Source organism: Hyperoodon ampullatus (assembly GCF_949752795.1).
Source record: "Hyperoodon ampullatus genome assembly, chromosome: 3".
Lineage (NCBI taxonomy): Eukaryota > Metazoa > Chordata > Mammalia > Artiodactyla > Ziphiidae > Hyperoodon > Hyperoodon ampullatus.
Genome location: NC_136916.1, coordinates 177,917,197 through 177,943,370, shown reverse-complemented (window position 1 = coordinate 177,943,370; position 26,174 = coordinate 177,917,197). Strand labels below are relative to the sequence as shown.

General features: G+C 40.9%; 1 protein-coding gene across 7 annotated transcripts in view; it reads right to left on the bottom strand.

Moving 5' to 3' along the window:
- The window catches only part of MARK3 (microtubule affinity regulating kinase 3), a gene marked incomplete at its 5' end in the record, with an annotated part of 103,366 nt that overhangs the window by 53,914 nt on the left and 23,278 nt on the right, over positions 1–26,174 (bottom strand). For 6 of the 7 annotated variants that reach the window (XM_079701394.1, XM_079701395.1, XM_079701396.1 and 3 more), the window contains one exon: positions 10,508–10,561. The exons of the other annotated variant lie outside the window; for it this stretch is intronic. In XM_079701394.1, coding sequence (XP_079557520.1) covers positions 10,508–10,561 — 54 coding nt within the window. The remainder of the gene's footprint in view (positions 1–10,507; positions 10,562–26,174) is intronic. 7 annotated transcript variants of the gene reach the window in all.

The window sequence follows — 26,174 nt, the reverse complement described above, 5'->3', positions numbered from 1 at the left end:
AGGGAACTAAGATCCAGCATGCCACATGGTGTGGCGAAAAATAAAAAATAGAATAAAAAAATAAATTAAAAATAAATTAATTAAATTAAAAATGCGCAATTTGTAATATGGGCTAGTGGAGGGGCTCTATATTAAGATCTGTCTTTTTTTCCCTCTACTTAATGTGTCATACATAGCCTGAGAGAGGATAAGTCTCCCTTGTCACTCTTGTGCTTCTATAAATTTAGCTCAGATTTTTCCTGTCATGTATTTTGGGGTTCCGTTTATCATTTGCCATTCTACTATTTTTAAAATAAATTTATTTATTTCTGGCTGTGTTGGGTTTTTGTTGCCACGCGCAGGCTTTCTCTAGTTGCGGTGAGCAGGGTCTACTCTTCATTGCAGTGCGCAGGTTTTTCATTGTGGTAGCTTCGCCTGTTGCGGAGCACAGGCTCTAGGCGCACAGGCTTCAGCAGTTGTGGCTCGTGCACTCTAGAGTGCAGGTTCAGTAGTTGTGGCTCACAGGCTTAGTTGCTCCGCGGCATGTGGGATCTTCCCGGACCAGGGCTCGAACTGGTGTTCCCTGTGTTGGCAGGCAGATTCTTAACCAATGCGCCACAAGGGAAGCCCTGCCATTCTACTACTGAAAAAAAATTTTTAATATGAAAATAAATGTAAAAAAAACTGCCTTTAAAATAGCAATTGTGAAGTGAACCAGAATAACCACTTTGGAAGAACACAGTATGCGTGTGTAGAGGTTGGTATGGAAACTCTGTATTGCAGAAGAGTGGGAAAAGGAGAAACAAGGCAATAAGTTGTAACACGTATGAAAAAACATAATTAGATTGCTACTTCACAATATGCACAACTTCAAGGTGGATTAAAGATTATAAACCTTTGAGACAACAGAGAAAAATATCTTTATGGCCCCAGGCAGGGAAGAATTTCTTAAAGAACACAGAAAAGGTACAAACCATATGAGAAAAGACTGACAATTCAGGTGTGTTAAAATTAAGAAATTCTGCTATTCATCAAAAGACAACATCCAGAGAATGAAAACATATACCATCAAACAGAAGAAGATATCTGCCACATGTCAGTATCCAGAATACATAATCTCTAAAATGATTAAGAAAAAATCCACTAGAAACTGAAAAGGCCTGAACAGGCAATTCACAGAAGAAGAAACAAAAGCCAATAAAAATATGAATGATGTAATACTCATCAGCAATCATGGGAATACAAATGAAAACCACAATGACATAGTTTTATATCCATCAGATAGGCAAGAATTGAAAAATCAGACAAAATCAAATTTTGACGAGGATGTGACATTACTTGAGTTGTCTTATATGCTACTGGTGGGAATATAAACTAACACAACTGCTTTGGATGAATGAGAATGTACATATCCTGTGAACCAATAATTCTACTACTGGACACGTATCCTTAAGAAACATAAACAACTTCACCAGGACACATACGGGACAATCCATAGCAGTGTCTGTGATACAAATAGCTATAAGCAATCCAAATGTCTCTGAATCAGACAGAAAATGGATACATAAATCATGAAATATTCGTATAATAGGATATTATATAACCATGAAAATGAGCATAGCAGTGAAAGTAAATTACATCTAAATACATCAACATGGAACACAATTTGGGCCAAATAAAGCAAATAGGAGAAGGACACAAGTAACATGATTCCATTTATATAATATTTAAAATCTTCACACTATATTGATGAGGGACCCTTATGTGGTAAAATTATAAAAACAATCAAGAAAATAGTAACACAGGGACTTCCCTGGTGGCACAGTGGTTAAGAATCTGCCTGCCAATGCAAGGGACATGGGTTTGATTCCTGGTCCAGGAAGATCCCATATGTCGTGGAGCAACTAAGCCCGTGCACCACAACTACTGAGCCTGCACTCTAGAATGTGCGAGCCACAACTACTGAGCCCACGTGCTGCAACTACTGAAGCCCACATGCCTAAAGCCTGTGCTCCGTAGCAAGAGAAGCCACTGCAATGAGAATCCCGCGCACTGCAACGAGAGTAGCCCTCGCTTGCTGCAACCAGAGAAAGCCTGCGTGCAGCAACGAAGACCCAATGCAGCCAAAATAAATTAATTTAAAAAATAAAGAAAATAGTAACACAAAATTTTTGTTAGTGGCTACCTTGTAAGGTGGGAAACAAAGAAGGAGGTCAGGTTGGGGAAGGTTACAACGTGACTGATTTAAAGTATTGCTGCTGATCCATTTCTTTCTTTTCTTTTTTTTTTAAGTTAAACTTATTTATTTTTTGGGGCTGCGTTGGGTCTCTCATGGGCTCGCAGGCCTCGGCAGCCCACTGCTGCTGCAGTTGCTGCTCCTCAAGCTGTGTGTGCAATCCTCCCACGAACACTTAGTGAGGACCTCCATGTCAACGCTGCAAGGAGGACTGCAAAGGTCTTTCCATTCTTTATTACTTGGTAAAAAACATTTAGATCCTAAAGGCCTAAGTAAACTTTTACTGCAAACCACATGGGTTCACCCAGAGTCTGTTGTACTTAATCTGACTCTTCTTATCACAACGCTTGGTTCAGGAGAACAAGAACGTTTCTTAAACGAATTACTAAGAGGGCACCCCTGCTTTTCACTTGAAATCTACACATTCCTCACATACTATCTCCTCACCCTGTGTTTTTGGTTTTGTTTTTTAATTAATTTATTTATTTTTGGCTGCATTGGGTCTTCGTTGTTGCGCACGCGGGCTTTCTCTAGTTGCAGTGAGCAGGGGCTACTCTTCATTGCGGTGCACGGGCTTCTCACTGCGGTGGCTTCTCTTGTTGCAGAGCATGGGCTCTAGGCATGCAGGCTTCAGTAGTTGTGGCACGCGGGCTCAGTAGTTGTGGCTCACGGGGTCTAGAGCGCAGGCTCAGTAGTTGTGGCGCACGGGCTTAGTTGCTCCGCGGCATGTGGGATCTTCCCAGACCAGGGCTTGAACCCGTGGTCCCCTGTATTGGCAGGTGGATTCTTAACCACTGTGCCACCAGGGAAGTCCCCACTCTGTGTTTTAAAATGTAGGTTCTATTATTATTCAGGTATGGTGAGCCAAGAGATCAGGAGAAGAGTGCCATTAAAAGGATGGTTCGTTACTTATAGTTCCCAAAAGAAGGGGGCACACAGTGCCATGCAGGGCCATGTGAGGAAGCACCAGGATGGGTTAGAAGGCCAATGGAGCAAGGGGAAAGCATGGGGAAGAGTTTTTATTCTGGTTTCCACAGGAAAGGTAAGTCCAGGCAGGGTAAGCAGGCTGAGGACTGGTTCACTGGAATAAGTTCAGCAGGTTCTTGGGTATAAGTACGGTCTCTAGGTGTCTGATACTGGCTCTGCAATGATTAGCGCAGAGAAATATTGCCTCTTGGAGTTTAAGAGCCAGACAGGGGAGGTGGTTCAGAGTATGGGCTCTGCACTGGTTAGTTTGCATCTGAACAGTGTACTCACGGGGAGTTGCTTACTATTTCCAGGAACTAGCTAGCCCTGGGGAGTAGTCTTATCTCAGGTCAGCAAGGCCCCAGATGCCAGAGCATCAAGAAAACAAAAAATAAGAAAACACGGTTAATACATCTTGCTTTATTTTTCTTCATGGCACTGACATGACATTATATATGTTTATTGCTGCTCTCCCACTATGATATCAATTCCATGAAAGTAGGAACTTCATTTGGTTCAATGTTGTACCCTCAGTGCTTAGAACAGTGCCTAGCACACAGCAGGTATTTACTAGTAAGTGTTTAAGTGAAGGAGTGAATAAACAAATTTGCATAAAAATATGACTTACGCAAAGTTTGGAAGGGGAGGTGGGGTACAAGGCCTACTTCTCTTTCGTACTTGAAATATTGGGTTCGCCAAAAGGTTCGCTTGGTTTTTTCTGTAAGATGGCTCTAGTAGCACTTAGTTGTCTTTAACTTCATTTGAAACAATTTTGTTAGATTGTGTGTGACAGCTGTCATATCAGAGTGCATTTAAAAAAAGGCTTAACAAAATTGGTGAATTTTTGTGTAGCCATTTTAATATTGAAGATGGAAGAAAAAAACATTTTCGGCATATTATGCTTTATTATTTCAAGAAAGGTAAAAACGCAAAAACAGATTTGCTCAGTGTATGGAGAAGGTGCTGTGGCTGAACATGTCAAAAGCAGTTTGTGAAGTTTCGTGCTGGAGATTTCTCGCTGGACAATGCTCCACAGTTGGGTAGACCAGTTGAAACTGATAGTGATCAAATCGAGACACTGAGAACAATCAACGTTATACCATGCAGGAGATAGCTGACATACTCAAAATATCCAAATCAAGCTATGAAAATCATTTGCACCAGCTTGGTTATGTTCATCGCTTTGATGTATGGGTTCCACATAAGTTAAGCGAAAAAGACATTCTTGACCGCATTTCCCCATGTGATTCTCTACTGAAACGTAAGGAAAATGTTCCGTTTTTAAAACAAATTGTGAGGGGCGATGAAAAGTGGATACTGTACAATAATGTGGAACAGAAGAGATTGTGGGGCAAGTGAAATGAACCACCACCAACCACACCAAAGGCCGGTCTTCATCCTAAGAAGGTGATGTTCTGTATATGGTGGGATTGGAAGGGAGTCCTCTATTATGAGCTCCTTCGGGAAAACCCAACGATTAATTCCAACAAGTACTGCTCCCAGTTAGACTAACTGAAAGCAGCACTTGCAAAAAGCGTCCAGAATTAGTCAACAGAGAACGCATAATCTTCTATCAGCATACTGCAAGACCACATGCTTCTTTAATGACCAGGCAAAAACTGTTACAGCTTGGCTGGGAAGTCCTGATTCATCTGCCGTATTCACCAGACATTGCAACTTCAGATTTCCATTTATTTTGGTCTTTACAAAATTCTCTTAATGGAAAAAATGTCAATTCCCTGGGAGACTGTAAAAGGCACCTGAAACAGTTCTTTGCTCAAAAAGATAAAAAGTTTTGGGAAGATGGAATTATGAAGTTGCCTGAAAAATGGCAGAAGGTAGTGGAACAAAAGGGTGAATACATTATTCAATAAAGTTCTTGGTGAAAATGAAAAATGTGTCTTTTATTTTTACTTTAAAACTGAAGGCACTTTTTGGCCAACCCAGTATTTCCTCCACCTTGAAACTATTTACTAACTTCTTCATAGCTACTACAAAGAAAGCCTCAGGCTACTTCCCATCTCAGTTAGGGAAATTTAATCACAGGAGGGGGCCATAATGAAGTGGAAATAGTCCACGCTTTGGAGTCAGACTAAGATTTACATCTTTGCTCCATCACTTACGAACTGGAGAGTCTGACTATATCAACTTCTCAGACTCTGTTTCCTCAATGGAAAATCAAGATGGTAGTAATACTCACCTAACAGAGTATGAAGTTGAAAAGATATCTATCAGACTGGCTACTGTGAGAACGCCTATATGTGTAAGAACATGGGAAGCACATGCTCTAGTATCTAATGACAATGAATTCCTATCCAACTAATATACCTGGGACATTGCTTACTGCAAATGCTCTATTGCCTAAATCGTGGTAAACATGTTTTCATTTAGAGTTCATTAATGCTCGACTCAATGATGACTACACCTATCATAAAATGACTGCCCGAGCATCTATCACTTAGTAGTTAGGGGACTTTGGGCAGATTACTTTATCTCCCTGGCCTCTCTTTCCTGAATAACAGAACTTACCTCATGAAGTTGTCCCACAATGTGATATTTGGAGATGGAGCATTTGGGAATTAAGTTGGTTTAGATGAGGTCATGAGGGTGGGTCCTTATGATGGGATTAGTACCCTTATAAGTAGAGACATCAAACAGCATGCTCATGTACCTTCCCCCTACTTTGCTATGAAGACACAGTGAGACGGCAGCCCTCTGTAAGCCAAAAAGAGAGCTCCCACCAGAACCCGACCATGCTGGCAACCCTGATTTTGGACTTCCCAGCCTCTACAACTGTGTGAAATAAATGTCTGTTGTTTAAGACACCCAGTCTACAGAACTTTGTTATAGCACCTCAAGCAAACTAATACAGTACTCAATATATACTAAATGTGCAAATATTAGCTGTGATCAGAAGTAGTTTACTGCAAATAAGTCCTATGAGACCTAAGCCAGAACCTACTATTCAATTCTTAAGCTTTACTTATTTCCTGTGAGGGTAAAATTTAAAAATCAAACAAAAAATATCTCCTGGGAAAAGAATCTTAAAAAAAAAAGAAGTGGATATATGTGTATGTATAACTGATTCACTCTGCTGTACACCTGAAACTAACACAACATTGTAAATCAACTATAAGCCAATAAAAGTTAAAAAAAAAAAAACCTCCCACTCTCCCTCAAAACCAATATTCAGCAGGACACACAATAACAGCAAACACTCGGTCCTTACAACGTGCTAGCAACAGGAACTACACTCAGCTCTTCTAAGGGCTTTTATTATTTTTTTTAAAACATCTTTATTGGAGTATAATTGCTTTACAATGGTGTGTTAGTTTCTGCTTTATAACAAAGTAAATCAGCTATACATATACATATATCCCCATATCTTCTCCCTCTTGCGTCTCCCTCCCATCCTCCCTATCCCACCTTTCTAGGTGGTCACAAAGCACCAAGCTGATCTCCCTGTGCTAAGGGCTTTGAAATGTTAACTTATTTAATTCTCACCACAGCCCTAGAGGTACTGTTATTATTTCCATTTTACAAACAGGGAAACTAAGATCCAGGAAGGTGACTTGTCACACAGCTAGGCTGGGTTGAAGCCGAGATTTGAATCCATGTAGGCTGGCTTAACTGTGTTCCTAACCATTACTCTATACTCCCTCTACGTTAACACACTACTCCAAGATGAGAAAAGAAAATAACTTCAGATGGGTTACACTTAGTGTACTTGCATGTCTTTTTTTTTTTCTTTTATAAATTTATTTATTTTTGGCTGCGTTGGGTCTTCGTTGCTGCGTGTGGGCTTCTCACTGCGGTGGCTTCTCTTGTTGCGGAGCACAGGCTCTAGGCACGCAGGCTTCAGTAGTTGTGGCTCGCTGGCTTCAGTAGTTGTGGCTCACGGGCTCTGGAGCGCAGGCTCAGTAGTTGTGCCACACGGGCTTAGTTGCTCCGCGGCATGTGGGATCTTCCTGGACAAGGGATCGAACCCGTGTCCCCTGAACTGGCAGGCGGGTTCTTAACTACTGGGCCACCAGGGAAGCCCTACTTGCATGTCTTAATAAAGCCATAACTTGCTTCTTAATGACAGACTCGAATTTAATAAAACAAGATTATCTGTAACCAAATCAAAGCTAAAAATGGGGCTTCCCTGGTGGCGCAGTGGTTGAGAGTCTGCCTGCCGATGCAGGGGACATGGGTTCGTGCCCCAGTCCGGGAGGATCCCACATGCCGTGGAGCGGCTGGGCCCATGAGCCATGGCTGCTGAGCCTGCGTGTCCAGAGCCTGTGCTCCGCAACGGGAGAGGCCACAACAGTGAGAGGCCCGCGTACTGCACAAAAAGAAAAAAAAAAAAAGCTAAAAATGACTTTGCAAAACCAGGAGGAAGACTAACATTTTTTTCACTCCTGTTGTTTTCAAAACCATTAAAGGTACACAACATTACAGAGTTCTTTAACGGCTGACCTAAAAGACATTTATGAACAGAAAATGTGTCAGGGATAGTACTCAGAAATTGAGATATACAAAAACAATGGAGAAAAATATATCTTACTAGAATCTAACATTTATTCACTCAGTGGCTGGAAAAATTAAAAGGAAAAGTGAAGAACTTGTCAGTGAAAATAACATCAATTTACTAGTATGCAGTCAACTCAGGTTTGCTTAAATGCGTTTATCAGATGTACATGATTCAGTGTGTAAGCCAGAATATTGTGAACATTCTGAAATGACACAACTTTAACACCTGTGTTCAAACACTGCCTGAATGAGCCAGTCCACATTTTTTTTGGTAGTGGCAGTACAAAAAGATCGCATATTGTTGATGGCAGAATGTTGTTTAATGTAAATGTTAGCTCCTAAGGCCATACACCAAGCTCCAGAGTTTAAAATCACAATATAAAGAGAACTGTTCCTGATGCACGTGTGATACAACTGTGAGTGGTGCTGAGGAAGAAAACAAGCTGCAAGCACCACTATTCCAAGGGCAAAAGATGCCAGGTATACTTCACTCTGCTGCGACTTTTCCATAGAAAAGGAACTCAGCGAAAAAGAATGTGAAGGAAATATTTATAGAATGCTTCTAATTTATAAGAATACAAACACATGATTTATGATTTAAAACAATGCCCTACAAACTGAAAACATTACACTTATCAAATTATTTAACTTGGACAGATCTGCCTTTAGTATAAATCTTTTGTGGATGGTTCATACTTGAACTATACCAAACAAATCTTAAAAGTCTTATTATTTATATGCCAAAATTAATGCTGATGCAAATGTGCATCACACCATCAAGCTAAACAGACAACCTACCAGGTACTAAACTGATAATGATGTGACAAACAGTAATTTGGAATAATAACAAAAAAGAACAGTGGTAATTAAAACCTATGACCAAAAATAATGAAAAAAAGCAAGAAAGAAAAATCACAACCAACTCAAGACAAGACTATGATAAAATTCTTCCTAGAAAACTGTTAGAATTCCAGTTATCTGCAAGTACACACGAATAGTGGAAGATCTGTAACATTAGAATACTGTATCAGAATCCTTAGCAAACTTCTCTACATGCTAATTTTAGTTCTGAATACCAAGTTTTAGTAACCCTTAACTTATTAATTAGTACCAAGTCCTTAGATATATGAAGAAATGAGTTTAAGGAAATGGATACAATTTCATCTTTAGAACAAAGGACTGGAATTTTTGGATCCTTCCAGGGCCACCCTGAGAGCCCTTAAGGCCCACTATGCCCTGCAGAACCACTTGTTTAAATAACATTTTCAGTTCAAGATAAAATCTGTCTCCCTCTCCACCTTAATCCCCCCCCGCCCCCCACACACGGACAGAGTTTCAAAATTATGATGATATAAATAGAAAATAACATTAGAACTATAACTACATTAGAAATGTACATAGGGCATTACCCTTAAAATATCTTACGCACTGCTTTGCAGTTTACAAAATTCTTTGATACGTATTATTTCATTAATATAATCCATCATGAGAAGATTAAGTCTCCATTTAATTAGTTATTTTTATTATTATTTTCAACTGAAGTATAGTTGACATATAATATTATGTTAGTTTCAGGTGTACAACATAGTGATGTGACAATCAAATACATTATGAAATGATCACCATGGTAAGTCCAATAACCATCTGTCACCATACAAAATTATTACAGCATTATTGACTACATTCCTCATGCTATATATTATATCCCCATGACTTGTTTACTTTATAACTGAAAGTTTACATCTGTTAATCCCCTTTACCTATTTCACTCAACTCCCCTCTGGCAACCAACAGTTTCGCTCTCTGTAAGTCTGTTTCTGTTTTATTTTGTTTGTCTATTTGTTTTATTTTTTAGATTCCACATATAAATGAGATCATATGGTACCTGTCTTTCTGTCTGACTTATTTCACTTAGTGAAATTATCTTCATTTTTAAAGATGAGAAGCCCAACGTCCAGAAAGTTAAGTGACTTGCTCAAATCAAGGTCAAGTTACACATTCAGCTAGGTGGCAGAGGACTTCCTGTTCTTATTTCTAGGTCTCTGTATCCCCCAGCTACCACAGGCCGAGTCTAGAAATCAAATGAAGTATGTAAAAAGGCTCTGCAAAACCAAAAGGTACTAGAAGGATCTTATTATGAAGATCATTAATCATTCACTGATGCACCAGTGAAATACCTATGACCAGGCCCTACCTGAGCAATTAAATCTCCCTATGGGCCAGTCATCAGGATTCTGAAAAGAGGTCCAGGTGATTTTAACATGCACTGGGTTGAGAACTTCTGATCTACATTAGATAATACAAATGGCAATAGCGCATTAACAAACATGTTTTCAACTATCAATTTAGTTTTACTTTTATATTTTCCTTTTATATCAATTAATCATCACTCCTTGATTAGACATATTGTGGTAGTTTAAGAAAGCCAAAGTGCTGACTTTAGAGATCTCAGTATTAGCTGTAAGAAAGATGTGTAACTCTGCTTAGGACTAATTACATGAAACTATGTTGTTCTTTTTTACAACTCTATTCTAGTCAATATTTAGAATATTCAACTTAAAAGTACAGCCTTCAGTTTGTGCTATTAAGAACATTTAAAAATCATTATCTTCAACTGAAGGAAAAAAATACAACAATACTACACTTAAACCATATTAAATTTAAGTTGAATTCATTTGAGGAAGAGGAAGCTTTACTGTGTACTAAACACAATAAATAAAAATAATAGTAGAGGTAATTAATGGACAAATTAGATGACAATTAGCACTGAAAATCATTAAAAAAAAATACTGGATACTGGACCAATCTTACCTTTTGTAGACTTGTTGGATTCAACTGAGTTTTGTCAATTATTTTTATTGCGACCTAGAAAAAAAATTAATATTTATGGATTTTAAGAATTTGGTCATTATAGACTAATTAGTAATAGTTTTGTAAATGCCCAGACATGTAGCATTGTTAAATAGCAAGCAAGTAAACAAACCTCAAAAACCTAAAACTCAACCAGTTACAATTATATTTTACACTTTATAAATATTTTATAATTGACAAGAGGGGCTTCATGCAAATAAGGGTATTTTATAACATTTTACATTTAAGTTACCTATAGACACAGGGAAAAAAAGTCTCCCAGAAACCACCTCCTAACCCCCCCCAAAAGGGGAGAGAGATTATACAATGAAAACACTTCTAAAAACATGGCAATGTAGCAAATCTATTCATTATTTTCTGACACTTTAATTTTATCTGACTCTGGGATACAAGGGCTGGAACTATAGCTTTTATAGGTTTATACAGCCCAAAATGCTTTCCACAGCGCCGGGCACAAAGTGGGAGCTGGTTAATTGAGTAAATATACGAACAAATAAGTTGGTGTTGAATCTGAAAACTTTAAAAACATCTTATTTCAATAAAATAGAAAAGCTCTTTAGAGAAGAGGAAGAGGCACTAGCTCTTTGAGAAGGAAAAGGCACTCTTCCTTAGAGAAGGAAAAGGCCCTAGCTGCAGATCAATCTACAAGCTAACCAAATGAGTATGTACAGAGGCAACAAATGGGTCACCTGGTAGCCTTGGTTCAAAAAGGGGTGAGGCAGACTAAAAATAAGCCACTAAGATATAGGAAGAAAGAGCTACAGCTTCTAATTATATGCACTTATCTTAAAAAAAAAGAAAAAAAATTAAGTTGTACTAACCCTGCACCGACATCCTCACCTAGTCAGTCTGTCTTTTCTTGCTTAAAAATGAACTACGTGCACTGTGGTAACCTAAGTGGGAGGGAAGTCCAAAAGGGAGGGGATATCTGTATGTGTATGGCTGATTCATTTTGTTGTGCAGTGGAGGCTAACACAACATTGTAAAGTAACCACACTCCAATAAAAATTAATTAAAAGAAAAAAGTGAACTACGGATAACCAGAACTAGGAACTATGGATATCGAGAAGGGGGGATGGGGTGATGATAGGGGACGGAAGGAAACATAAGTGAAGAGAGAGGCTTTGCCATGAATTAGGGAACATAATTAACCCAGCTTTGCACCTGAGGTCCAGAACAACCAATGATCTCACCCCATGTCAATGAGGCTGTGTTCCTACTATGTGTCCCTCAGAACACAGATCCAATAAAAAGCACCACTGAAGAAAGGGACTATAGTCAAAGTCTGGGGAAAGTGTTCAAAGATTCTTTGTCAACGGTTCTCGCCCTTTTTGGTCCTCTTTATATTCTTTTTTTTTTTTTTTTTTTTTTGCGGTAGGCGGGCCTCTCACTGTTGTGGCCTCTCCCCTTGCGGAGCACAGGCTCCGGAGCACAGGCTCAGTGGCCATGGCTCACGGGCCCAGCCGCTCCGCGGCATGTGGGATCTTCCCAGACCGGGGAACGAACCCGTGTCCCCTGCATCGGCAGGCGGACTCTCAACCACTGCGCCACCAGGGAAGCCCGCTCTTTATATTCTTAAAGATTATGCTGGACTTCCCTGGTGGCGCAGTGGTTAAGAATCCGCCTGCCAATGCAGGGGATGCGGGTTCAACCCTGGTCTGGGAAGATCCCACATGCCACGGAGCAACTAAGCCCATGAGCCACAACTACTGAGCCTGTGCACTAGAGCCCACAAGCCACAACTACTGAGCCCACATGTCACAACTACTGAAGCCCGTGCACCTAGAGCCCATGCTCCGTAACAAGAGAAGCCACTGCAGTGAGAAGCCCGCGCACCGCAACAAAGGGTAGCCCCCACTCGCCACAACTAGAGAAAGCCCATGTGCAGCAATGAAGACCCAATGTAGCCAAAAATAAATAAATAAAATAATAATTTTTTTTCTTTTTTTTTTTTTGTGGTACACGGGCCTCTCACTGTTGTGGCCTCTCCCCTTGAGGAGCACAGGCTCCGGACGCGCAAGCTCAGCGGCCATGGCTCACGGGCCCAGCCGCTCCACGGCATGTGGGAATCCTCCCGGACAGGGCACGAACCCGTGTCCCCTGCATCGGCAAGCGGACTTGCAACCACTGCGCCACCAGGGAAGCCCTAAAATAATTTTTTAAAACAATTTAAAAAGAAAAATAAATTAAAAATAAGTGCTGAACAACTCATTTCAACATAATAATATTCAACAAATGATGCTGGGGCGGGGGAGATTCCCTGGTGGTACAGTGCTTAAGAATCTGCCTGCGAATGCAGGGGACACGGGTTTGAGCCCTGGTCCGGGAAGATCCCACATGCCACGGAACAACTAAGTCGGTGCACCGTAACTACTGAGCCTGCGCTCTAGAGCCTGTGAGCCACAACTACTGAAGCCCACGCACCTAGAGCCCGTGCTCCGCAACAACATAAGCCACTGCAGTGAGAAGCCTGCGCACTGCAACAAACAGTAGCCACCGCTCGCCACAACTAGAGAAAGCCCGCACGCAGCAACAAAGACCCAACGCAGCCAAAAATAATAAACAAATAAAATTTAAAAAAAAAGAAAATGGTGCTGGGGAAATGATATCCACATGCAAAAGAGTGAAGTTATCAGACTCTTAACCTAACATCAAATACAAAAATTAGCTCAGCATGGATCAAAGGCCTAAATCTACAATCTATAAAACTATCAAATTCTTAGAAGAAAACATAGGGCAAAGCTTCATGACATTTAAAATTTTATGCATCAAAAGACGTTATCAGGGCTTCCCTGGTGGCGCAGTGGTTGAGAGTCCACGTGCCGATGCAGGGGACACGGGTTCGTGCCCCGGTCCGGGAAGATCCCACATGCCGCGGAGCGGCTAGGCCCGTGAGCCATGGCAGCTGAGCCTGCGCGTCAGAAGCCTGTGCTCCGCAACGGGAGAGGCCACAACAGCGAGAGGCCCGAGAACCCAAAAAAAGATGCTATCATCAGAGTAAAAAGGCAACCCACAGAATGCGAAATAATATTTGCAAATTACATATGTGATAAGGGATTAATATCCAGAATATACAGAGAACTCTGAAAACTCAACAAAAACCTGATTTAAAAATGGGCAAAGGGGCTTCCCTGGTGGCGCAGTGGTTGTGAGTCCGCCTGCCAAGGCAGGGGACACGGGTTCGTGCCCTGGTCCGGGAAGATCCCATATGCCGCGGAGCGGCTGGGCCCGTGAGCCATGGCCGCTGAGCCTGTGTGTCCGGAGCCTGTGCTCCGCAATGGGAGAGGCCACGACCGTGAGAGGCCTGCGTACCGCAAAAAAAAAAAAAAAAAAAAAAAAAGGGCAAAGGACTTGAGATGTTTCTCCAAAGAAGTTACACAAATGGTCAATAAGCACATAAAAAAGACGTTCAACATCCCTCATCATTAGAAAAATGCAAATCAAAACTAGGAAATACCACTCCACACCCATCAGGATGGCTTACTGCCAAAACCCCCCAGAAAATAATAAGCCTTTGTGAGGATGTGGAGAAACTGGAACCCTTGTGCACTGTTGGTAGGACTGTATAAAATGGTACAGCCACTGTTAAAAAGAAGAAAAGTACAGAGTTCCTCAAAAAATTAAGAATAGAATTACCAGATGATCCAGCAATTCCACTTCCGGGTATGTACCCAGAACTGAAAGCAAGGATGGATGGACGGATAGATTGACTGACTGATTGATTTTTGGCTGTGTTGGGTCTTCGCTGCTGCGCTGCAGGCCTTCTCTAGTTGTGGTGACTGGGGGCTACTCTTCGTTGCGGTGCGTGGGCTTCTCACAGCAGTGGCTTCTCTTGTTGTGGAGCACAGGCTCTAGGCGTGCAGGCTTCAGTAGTTGTGGCATGCGGCCTCAGTAGTTGTGGCTCGCGGGCTCTAGAGCGCAGGCTCAGTAGTTGTGGCCCATGGGCTTAGTTGCTCTGTGGCATGTGGTATCTTCCCCGACCAGGGCTCAAGCCCGTGTCCCCCCCTGCACTGGCAGGCGGATTCTTAACCACTGCGCCACCAGGTAAGCCCAAAAGCAAGGATTTAAAAAGCTATTTGTGCACCCATGTTCATAGCAGCATTATTCATAGTAGCTAAGATGTGGAAGCAACTCAGGAGATCATCAAGGGGGACTTCCCTGGAGGTCCAGTGGTTAGGACTCCACACTTCCACTGCAGGGGGCACAGCTTCAACCTCTGGTCAGGGAACTAAGATCCCACAAGCCACGTAGCATGGCCAAATAAAAAAGGTCATCAAGGGATTAATGGAAAAAGTTAACGTGGCACATCCATAAGATGGAATATTATTCAGTCTAATAAAGGAAGGAAATTCTGGTACCTGCTATAACATGGATGAACCTTGAGGACACTATGCTAAGTGAAATAAGCCAGTCACAAAAATACAAATACTGCATGCTTCCACTCTTATGAGGTCCCCAGAGTATTCAAAAGCATAGCGACAGAAAGTAGAATGGTGGTTGCCAGGGGCTGGGGGGAGGGGGGAGGGGAAATTTAATGGGTGTAGAGTTTCAGGTTTATAAGATGTAGAGTTCTAGAGATGAATGGTGGTGATGGCGGCACAGCATTATGGATGTATTTAATACCACTGAAATATACACTTTAAAACAGTTAAGATAATACATTTTGTTATATGTATTTTATCACAATAAAAAAAATTGGAAAAAAAAAGTCTATTAGTGTTAATATAAATAACATTTTAATGAAATACTCTTATGTCCTCCTGTAGTCAATCTGTTATGATATCACACGTCACATACTTCTGGAAAATTCTACTGTACGCTCGTGAGAAAGAATGGAAGAAGCAAATAATGTCTTAAATAGTATTACCAAAACAGTTTTGATTTTGCAGACCCCCTAAAATGGTCTCAGAAAACCTCCAGGGGTCCACATCCCTACTTCAAGAACTGCTGCACTATTCATATTAACGCTTTTTTTTTTTTTAACTGATTAACTTGGTTTAAAGCCTCCACCTGCCCAGGCCATTTGATTACTTCCTATGAACCTATTAACCTCCTAAGGAGCTAAAGAAAGGGAAACACTGCAGCAAGGCATCCAGTGAGTCTGACCCTGAAATGCAAGGAACCCACCACCCCTTCACCCCTGACTGGGGGAGGAAAAAAATCAGAATTGGTGGAGGAGGGGAGAGTTAATGAGTGTGTGTGCTTGCAAAAAGCAAAGTCAAAATTCTGATTCTATATTTGGAAAATATAAGTCTTGATGGAAACTATAGTAAATAAATCTAAAGGAAATACTGGCTGCTGGAATATGCAAACAATGACCACCTTGTGCATAACTCAATCGGGGAGAAGACATCCTGTTATAGCCCTAGAGCACTACCTGTGCACAAGAAGCATTCAATAAACACTTACTGGGGTGATCTGAGGCCTTGAATACTCACATTAGTAACCACACACACATCAGAGATGGAGACAGAACAGTGAAGAAACAGGGTTTCTCGTGTTTTAACAAATACCAACGTGGTTTTAAAATTCCATTATTTTAAAGCTGAGGGAACTCCCTGGCAGTCCAGTGGTTAGGACTCTGCCTTTCCACTGAACGGTGCACAGGTTCGATTCCTGGTCGGGGAACTAAGATCCTGCAAGCTGTGTGGCGTGGCCAAAAAAGAAAAAAATAATTTAAAGTTGAATGAATGAATTTTCTTCAAACTTTACTTTCATAAGTAATTTTATGTGGTATACTTGGATCTCCTAAAGATCCAAGGGATTTCCATCTCCCAAAGGGATTTCCGAAGAAACCCCTTCAATAACACTGTTCTGGCCACAGTTCTGTTTTCTTCCTCATTCTCATGGCCAAATCCATCAAAAATGCTGCCTTTCCAGTTCCTCTTTCCTCTGATCTTCTGAGACTTTGTTTCTATTCTCATGACAGGCCCCTTGATCACTAGTTTCTTCTGGTTCTGCTCAAAATCCACCTTCTAAAGATTCTATTCTGATTTTGTTATTATACATTTTCATTTTCAAGTACTGCTGTTCAACAAGTATCTAAAGCAAAAACAGAAAAAAAAATGTGTTGCATTCAGCTACATCAAACTGTAGAAGAGAGTCATTTTATCAAAAGCAAGTGTCCTCAGAGTGAAACATTATCATTTAACATGATGTGTGTATGTGTGGCAATGAAAACTGAGGGGGAAGCTCCTAATCCCCTCTTCCTTCCAGTTCCCTTGCTGGGATGACTCAACTACCAAAATAACCTTGGCCCAGAGCTGGAGCCTGGAGAAGAGCTCAGACCTCGAGGTCACCAAAAGAGGAGGTAACTGTGGGGCATCACTAGGTGCCTCAGAAAGATGCAGACTGGAGAGAAGACCACTGACTCATTCCCAAGGTTGTGGAGGGCGTGTGTGTGTGCGTGTGCATATGTGTGTGTGTGCGTGCATGCATGCACAGCAAAAGCCAAGGGAATTCACTAGGCAAGGAAACAGGAGTGTCCCTGGCACTTGTGTAAAATTCTGGGAAATTCCATTTATTCACTCTGACGCCTAAAGCAAAGTGGAAAATTACAAAATAGGAATAAAGAGAGCTCACACATGAGAAGGGCTTCCCCCCCCACATTCCTCAAATCAAGAGTCCAACAAACCTGCAGCAAATACTCACTGGAGGAAAAATCCTTATCTTCCACTTCCTGTTAATTAACTACTGGTCAAAAGATCCTTACACCCTGCTCCTGACTGGTGTTAAAGCATCTACAACCACCAGCATCTACAAGAGCAGGCAGAAGAAAGATCCCAAGTCCTGTAAGAGGACACAATAATCCAGAAGAACGGTAAATTAGTCAGCTCAGGCTGTCAAAACAAAAAATACCACAGACTGGGCAGCTTAAAGAGCAGAAATTTATTTTCTCACAGTTTGGGAAGCTGGAAGTCAGAGACTGGGGTGCCAGCATGGGCAGCTCCTCTTGGCTTGCAGATGCCCACCTTCTCACTGGGTCCTTACAAGTGGAAGAAAGCAAGCAAGCTCTCTGGTGTCTCTTCTTATAAGGACACTAATCCTATCAGATCAGGGGCCTACCCTTATGACCTAATTTAACCTAATTATTTCCACAAAGGCCCTACCTCCAAACAGGCTTTAACATCTAAATTCTGGGGGACGCAATTCAGTCTACAGCAACGGAGAACAAGCCTATCAACTATAACAGCTCCCTACAAAATAAAACTTCAAATTAAAACCTAACAATACAAACAAAATGGGTGAATGGCACAAGCACAGGGTGGAGTAAAAGAGGCAGACACAAAATAATAAACACTGTATGATTCCACTAGTAAAATTTTAAGAGAAAAAAACAGAATATGGTGTTTCAGAAGTCAGGATAGTGGTTATCTTGGGGAGGAAGGACAGTGAAATGATTAGAAGGAGGTAGAAAGGAGGACTTCTGGGGTTCAAGTCATGGTATATTTTTTTATTTTTTTATTTTTTTTTTTGCGGTACGTGGGCCTCTCACTGTTGTGGCCTCTCCCACCGCAGAGCACAGGCTCCAGACGCACAGGCTCAGCAGCCATGGCTCACGGGCCCAGCCGCTCCGCGGCATGTGGGATCTTCCCGGACCGGGGCACGAACCCGTGTCCCCTGCATCAGCAGGCGGACTCTCAACCACTGTGCCACCAGGGAAGCCCAAGTCATGGTATCTTTTTGCCCTGGGTCATGGTTAAGCAAATGTTTACACTTTTTCTGGATGTGTGCTATATACCAATAAGGAGTTAATTTTTAAAAGTCAGTGATGACTTTAAAAAATCAGTGAAGTCAATAGATAATGATGCCTAAAACTGAAAAAATAATTAAGAATAAAACATGCTATTAAAAGATATGAAAGTAAAACCTAAAGAATCAGTTAAAAAGACTGAAAGTGGCCATCTTAGGAGATTAGGAAATTGTGTGTGTGGGGGGGGAACACATAAAAAAAGAAACAAAAAAGCCTTGACTCTCTAAACTGTGTAATATATAATTAACTTGAATAAAAATAACAATGCAATCACCTCCACACCCATAATGAGGACATTCAGTTAAAGATGGCATACTAATCACATGTGTTCTCTCTTCTTCCACCTGATAGTCCAATTAAACAATAAAGACAAAATGACAAAGAATGGCAAAGAGAATGGGAGAGGTGGCATCAGCAGACAAGCGACTTAAATAATTTCTGGGGGACAAAAATCAGAGACACCCAGAGCAGGGCACATACAAGCCTAGAGTATGCTCTAAGAAGGGTGCAATCCGGGAAGAACTTAGTACTGACCAGAGAAAATAACTCAGTGCCTTGAATACGGAAGGTCCCAGCGAAAGGCCAACTTTCCTCCCAGCCACTGTGAAGCCAAGCCAGGCACCCGAGCAGCACCTTCTACACACCTCATGTAGAGAGCTCTCAATGTGCTTCTTATTTCTCTGCTCTTAAAAACGTTTTCAAGAATCAGACATCTGAGGAAAGCCTATACCCTTTTCTAATACCCCTTCCCGTATATCTGTTGTTAGGGGAAAACACCAGTAACAATAACTCTCCACCTTCACAAAAAAAAGGACAGTTGATTCACATTATTCACGGTAATTACAATTCTATGAAGTCACTCTGAACACTGAACTAGTGAATACTGAACCACTGTACTAGTGAATACTGAACCACTGTTCCTAGGGGGGAAGAGTTAATAAGACTCCTGTGAGCCCCTGGTCATAAGATTTTCATCAACTGATCAATACATAATCTTGTTTTATGTGTGTTTCTGTTTAAGGATACCTCATTTACTATACATTATTGATTCATTAACACTGAACAGCACTATCTAACTCATGCCTGAATGAAGCTTACCTAACAAATGTATTTTCTCTGTAAGGCACGTCAAAGCCTTGCACTTAGGAACACTGGCTAATACCTCAGCCCTACAGTTGGGGGCCATTTTAAACAACAAAATCGCCAACAAAATGCACAAAAATGTGGAAAATGTGTACTAAATAACCACAAAAAGGGCATCTGTTTATAGTATGAAGGCTGAAAGAAGGTAGAGTGTCACCTTGTTGGGCCTCAGCTAGGGAAATGCACATTAAGCAATTCAAACTTTTTACTGCTCTGTGCATGTCCGAAAAAGACTGCAAAAGCACAGCTAGTACTGATATTTGGGATTACAAATAATTTGTAGTATGTGAATTTGCAAGTATGGAATTTGTGAATAATGGGATTGACTATATCTGTTCCGAAGATGGATAGTGATGGTTGCAAACACTGCAAATGTACTTAATGCCATTGAGCTGCACTTAAAAATGGCTACAATGGGCTTCCCTGGTGGCGCAGTGGTTGAGAGTCCGTCTGCCGATGCAGGGGACACGGGTTCATGCCCCGGTCTGGGAGGATCCCGCGTGCCGCGGACCGGCTGGGCCCATGAGCCATGGCCGCTGGGCCTGTGCGTCCGGAGCCTGTGCTCAGCAACGGGAGAGGCCACAGCAGTGAGAGGCCCGCGTACCGCAAAAAAAAAAAAAAAAAAAAAAAGGCTACAATGGTAAATGTTATATTTTACCACAATAAAAAAAAAAGTGTCACAACTATGTAATTAAGTGATTTTTTATTTGTGGGAACTGGGTTGATGTGAAGTTTTTTCTTTTTCTGCACATTACTGTAAATACTCCAGAATAAACCATGATAATCATCTTTATGATTTCCAGCTGTATCTGTTATCAGACTACTAAGGCTATCTTTACCGTTCTGCTTGCTCACTTCCAAAACAAATAGGTATTGAGTATTTAGAGGCCAAGGATAAATGAGGTTCAAGACTCAATCTTTTTCGCTCTGGCCTCTCTCTGGTTTCTCCTCTAGTGTAGGAGAGAGGACACAGACTGACAATAAAAGCAGACAGCCACAAGAGCACAATAACAAGCTGAGAAGACAACAGCGGTAAAGCTATTTCGATAACTTTCTGAAAGAGAGAGAAGAGACAACAGAGGAAAGGACACTATAACCAGAAACAGTGTGATTTCCCCAGCATGACTTGGAAAGGGCTCCAGACTTGGAGGTCCCAGGGGACCAAAGGCGACAGGGGAGCTGCTGGGCTAATTCCAAAGTCAAAAGTCTGTATAAAGAATGCTGCTGCTCCCCAACCAAACCAGTGACCACCGGTTCTTAAGGGACTGTAAACTTATTCTGTGGAGAAGACAATGAGGCTCTGGACTCAAGGTCAACAGGCCCAGGAGAGGGCAGGAGTGAGGCATGGAGATGAAAAGGGGTGGGGGGAGATTAAGTGTCAGACTGCCACTGAGGGGTGGGACCATGGCTCCTCCCCGGCAGAACAGAGGATTCTTAACCTAGAGAACAGAATGGTCCCAGAGAAGAGATCTAAAGACAAAGATATCTGGGTCCTCCAATAAAAGCACTGGATGGCTCCCAAAGGAAAGTTCTGTGGTCAAACATATCCTATACATGCAAACCAGCTTCTGATCAGCTTCTTATGGTTCCACCTTAAATAGACACAGACAACCAGGGGTTGCCAGATTCCAAAGAAAGTCTCTGTATGAAAGACAGACACCAAGAAAGAATCCCAGAGAAAAGAGAAAAAATGTAGGGAGCAAAAAAATCTACTTAAAAAAAAAAAAGAATAAAGATTTTACTATCCTCAGAGAGTTAACAGAATAAACAGTATTGATACCAGAACTGGATACTACAAAGACAAATATCAGAAAAGGAAGAGCTAGGAGGAGGACACATGCAGAGACTCAAACAAATTTAACAGAAAGATTGGAAGATATGGGCTTCCCTGGTGGCGCAGTGGTTGAGAGTCCGCCTGCCGATGCAGGGGACACGGGTTCATGCCCCAGTCTGGGAGGATCCCACATGCCGTGGAGCAGCTGGGCCCGTGAGCCATGGCCGCTGAAGCCTGCACAGGCTCCGCAACGGGAGAGGCCTGCATACACGGGAGAGGCCGGCATACAGCAAAAAAACAAACAAACAAACAAAAGATTGGAAGATAAAGTTAAAGACATCACTCAGAAAGTAAAATAGAAACAGAGACAGAAAACCAAGACAGATAGATAGATAGATAGGTAGATAAATAAATAAGTAAATAAAATAAAATAATCAAGGCTCTTGGGAATTCCCTGGCAGTCCAGTGGTTAGGACTTGGCACTTTCACTGCCAGGGCCCAGGTTCAATCCCTAGTCAGGGATCTAGGATCCTGTAAACTACATGGCACAGCCAAAAAAAAAAAAAAAAAAAAAGAATTCTAGAATGACGATTTTTAAGTAATAAAATGAGACAATTCTCCAGAACTGAAAGATAAGAATGTTCATATTGAAAGGGTTCAATGAGCACCAGGAACAAAGAAAGAAGACCAAACCAACTCCTTGGCACTTCACTGTGAAATTTCTCAACAGCACGGATAAATGAGAAGAGTCTAAAAAGCTGCTAGAAAGGAGGGGGGGTAAGCCATTTACACTGTTATACTCTAGACTTTGGAACTACCAATATCGGAAAACACACTATGATCTTAATCTTGAGTTTCCCACTCTCTAACCACCTCCTCCTACCTTTCCCACCCACCCACTCTAGAATCCCAATAACTATCTGAACTCACCGGGATCCACAGCCATTGATCCCACCACCTTCTTATGGTCTGCCTTCTCCCTCAAGTACTTACTTCCTACTTAAATCTATTGTTTTTAATTGAAATCACTCCCTTGGGTATTCCAAATCAATGCCCTTGCTCTGTTTCCATCTCACTACACTTACTATAACAAAATCCCAACCATCTACAAATGTGTCTGCCTGTGTCTGGTTAAGTGAATGTTGCTGGACAGTAAATTATAGCCAGGCTGTCTATTCCCGCTTTAAATCCATGATCAGTAACCTCAGGGAAGCGTTAAGGCTGCCTGGTAATTCTACTATATTTCTCAGTCCATTCACTCTCCTACTAACCTGTTAATTACTGTAACTTGCTCAGATCTCTAGTATCTCCTATCTCCTTGACAGTCACATTCTTAGTTGCTAATCTTGCTTTCCATTTTACTGAAAAAAGAGCTGCAATGAGAAGAAAACTTCTCAAGCTCCCACCCTCATATAGAACCACTCATCTGCAGAATATTGGCACAGTACCCTCTATTTTCCTCCTACTTCTCAGTAAGGACTGTCCATGTTATCCAAAGACAATACCTCTAGCACCCCCTCTCACCCATTCCGGCACCTCTCCTCAAAGCACCATTTTTACCCTTTCTCTTAAATTATTCCCACTAGCAGACAAACATGTTGGTATTTTGCCCATCTTTTTTTTTTTTTTTTTTTGCGGTATGCGGGCCTCTCACTGCTGTGGCCTCTCCCGTTGCGGAGCACAGGCTCCGGACGCGCAGGCTCAGCGGCCATGGCTCACGGGCCCAGCCGCTCCGCGGCACGTGGGATCTTCCCAGACCAGGGCACGAACCCGTGTCCCCTGCATCGGCAGGCGGACTCTCAACCACTGTGCCACCAGGGAATCTCTTGCCCATCTTTTAAAAAATATCTTGGCCTGATATCTCCCTGTAGCCACTACCCCATTCATCTGTGCCTTGAAAGCACTATCTTACTGTTTTTAACCTCTACCCACCTATTCTCTCTTGAACTAATATGTTACATCATATGCATCGGTACTGCAAGGTATCTGAAAGATATGTTGGATCAATTTGCAGGAAATACACAGAACCATGAGAAAGTTAAAAAAAAACACAGAACTTGAGGCAACAATTAATTCTAGACAAAATAAAAAATTATATAAGAAAATAAATTATTGTGGTCCAACACCGAACAACATTTACATAGCTTGACTAAGTTAAAAAAAAAAACCTAACTTTAACCAAATATATCATTGCAATAGAAAGGCTGAGGAAAGCAAAGTAGATGTGGAAGTGAATCATAAGAAAGCTATATCCATCTTCCATAAGGAGAAAGTCAGTGATGTCTACAATTATAAATCAGGAGATAACCAAGCCTAGAAAACTGAAAGTAGGAGCCTTTGATTAATGGTACTGAATGATAAAGAGGAGGCAAAGAAAGTCTGATTTTAGTTAGAAGCTTTTTAGCATTATTTGACTTTTTAAGCTATACACATGTATTACTTTGGAAAATAATTTTTTAAGGCAGTAAAAAAAACAGTCTCAATTAAGTACCAAATGACAGATACAAGCGAGTTCTCCTGTAGTTCACGTTAGGGGAGAGATCCCTGGGGGCCTATGAAAATAACTAAGGGGAAAAATGAACTTGAAAGAAAAACTTGACTTGAAAGAAAACTGTAACATTAAAACAAACAATATTTCAAAAACCAAAATAATCTTCAGCTGTGAAAAGCTAGCCAAAACCAAGACAGCAGATGGAACTAACATCCCCAAATCCCAAATATGGGATAGCTGCTTCTATGACAATAGGTAGCATTTTCATCAAAGAGTTAAATCAGATGAATTTTATGACTGGTGCCTGTATTTTAAAATATATATAAAATAAGGATTTTGGTGTTTTTCTGGTCTAAAAATTAAGAATCATCCTAGAGAGATAGGTCTCATCTACAGTGGACTTCTACCACAATCATTCTATTTAAAGACTTGATTAGAAACTGTTCACTAGATGTAAGACGTTCTCTTGGTTATAATTCATTAATCTAATTTGTCTGTTCACAGGAGTTCCCTGGAGGTCCAGTGGTTAGGATGTGGCGCTCTCACTGCCAAGGGCCTGGATTCAATCCCTGACCGGGGAACTAAGATCCCAAAAAGTCGTGCGGTGCGCACCCCACCCCCCACAAAACAGACAAACAAAACAAAAAAACCCCACAAAAACTAATTTGTCTGTTCAGTAAAAATGCCATTCTTCCATCACATAAATTTTCTTGAGTATCTTTTATGTTCACAATGTCCTTGTAACGTAAGTGCATGATATAGATTATCCCCACTCTCTTCTTTCAGGGAATTCTTTCCACTGTATAATCCTACTACATTGTTAGTCTTATCCCAATGACAGCAATTAAAACTGTCTCTTACCATAATATATAGTAACTCTTTATCTCCTACTGACTCAGAATGAATTACATCTCTGAATCACCAACACCACTTTCTGGAGCACTCTGGGTTTTCTTTAGTGGTCTTACTACCTCAATAGGAAAGATACATCACATTCCCATAAAAGGGCAAGAGAATGCTGATGGAAAAACTTTAGTCTCTAGTGGGCTGAGAACAGTACCAAGTGATTAAAAATAATAACTAGACTAGAGTTTTAAGTTTCTATTAGGAATATTATACTATAATAAACCTGTAATAAAACCAACTTTCTAGAAAAACTTCAGTTTTTTACCACATGACCCAGCAATCCCACTCCTGGGTTAATTATCTTAGAGAAATAAAAATTTATGTTCACACAGAAACCTGTACAGGAATGTTTATAGCAGTTCTATTCATAATTGCCAAACATGGAAACAACTCAAATGTCCTTTAGTGGAGGAGTGGATACAAACTGTGGTCCAGTGATACAGTGGAATACTACTCAGCAATTAAAAAAAGAACTAAGAATACTATATGCAACAACCTGGATCAATCTCAAAAGCATTAGAGAAGATATACTGTATGATCTCATTTACTTGACAGACTTGAAAGAAACAAAATTATGAGGATGAAGAATAGACAGGTGGTTGCAGGAGGTTATGATGGGGGAGGGAGCAACCATAAAGGGACCACAAGGGAATTTTCTGAGGTAATGGGACTATTCTGTATCTTGATTACAGTACTGGTAACATCAATCTATAAATGTGTTAAAATTCATAGAACTGTACATCAAAAGAAAAAATGATGTATAATTTAAAAAATAACATAAACTTGCTTAATTTTGGTATCCAAAATGAGAGTAAGTTCAAAAGGTGCTCAGATACAAGATGTTATGCAAATTTGGTAGCCTTCCCATATATTCACAAACCCCATTCACAACAGCAACAAAAATTATAAAACACTTTGGAATGAACATAACAAGAACTATGCAAAACCCAGATGAAGAAAATTATGAACGTTAAAAACAAAATCGAGACACACTTCATAAGCCTGGATAGAAACACTTGGTATCATTAAAACAGCAAACTGCCTCCCAAATCAGCTTATAAATTCAATTAATTTCATCAAAATTAATCCAGTCAAAATTCCAGTAAGGCTGTTTTTAGAACATGGCAACTTATTTCTAAAATTCATCTGACTGGGTGTTCCCTGGAAGTCCAGTGGTTACCACTCAGCACTGTCACTGCTGTGGCCTGGGTTCAATCCCTAGTCGGTGAAGTATGATCCCGCAAGCTGTATGGTGCCACCAAAATAATGAAATGGAATGAAATGGAATGAAATAAAATTCAGCTGACAGAGTAAATTGCAAAAAAGAGCAATGAAATTTTTAAAAAATAAGAATCATCAGCAGGGGACTTAACCTACTCCAAAAAAATCAAAATGTACAATCAAAAGGTGCAGTACTAAAAACACCATGATATGGGCACAAAACTAAATAAATTAAATCAGAGAAACAAAAAGGGAATTTAATAAACAGTGGGGAGAGAACAGATGATCTGGGACGAGCAGTAATGCACATAGGGGAAAA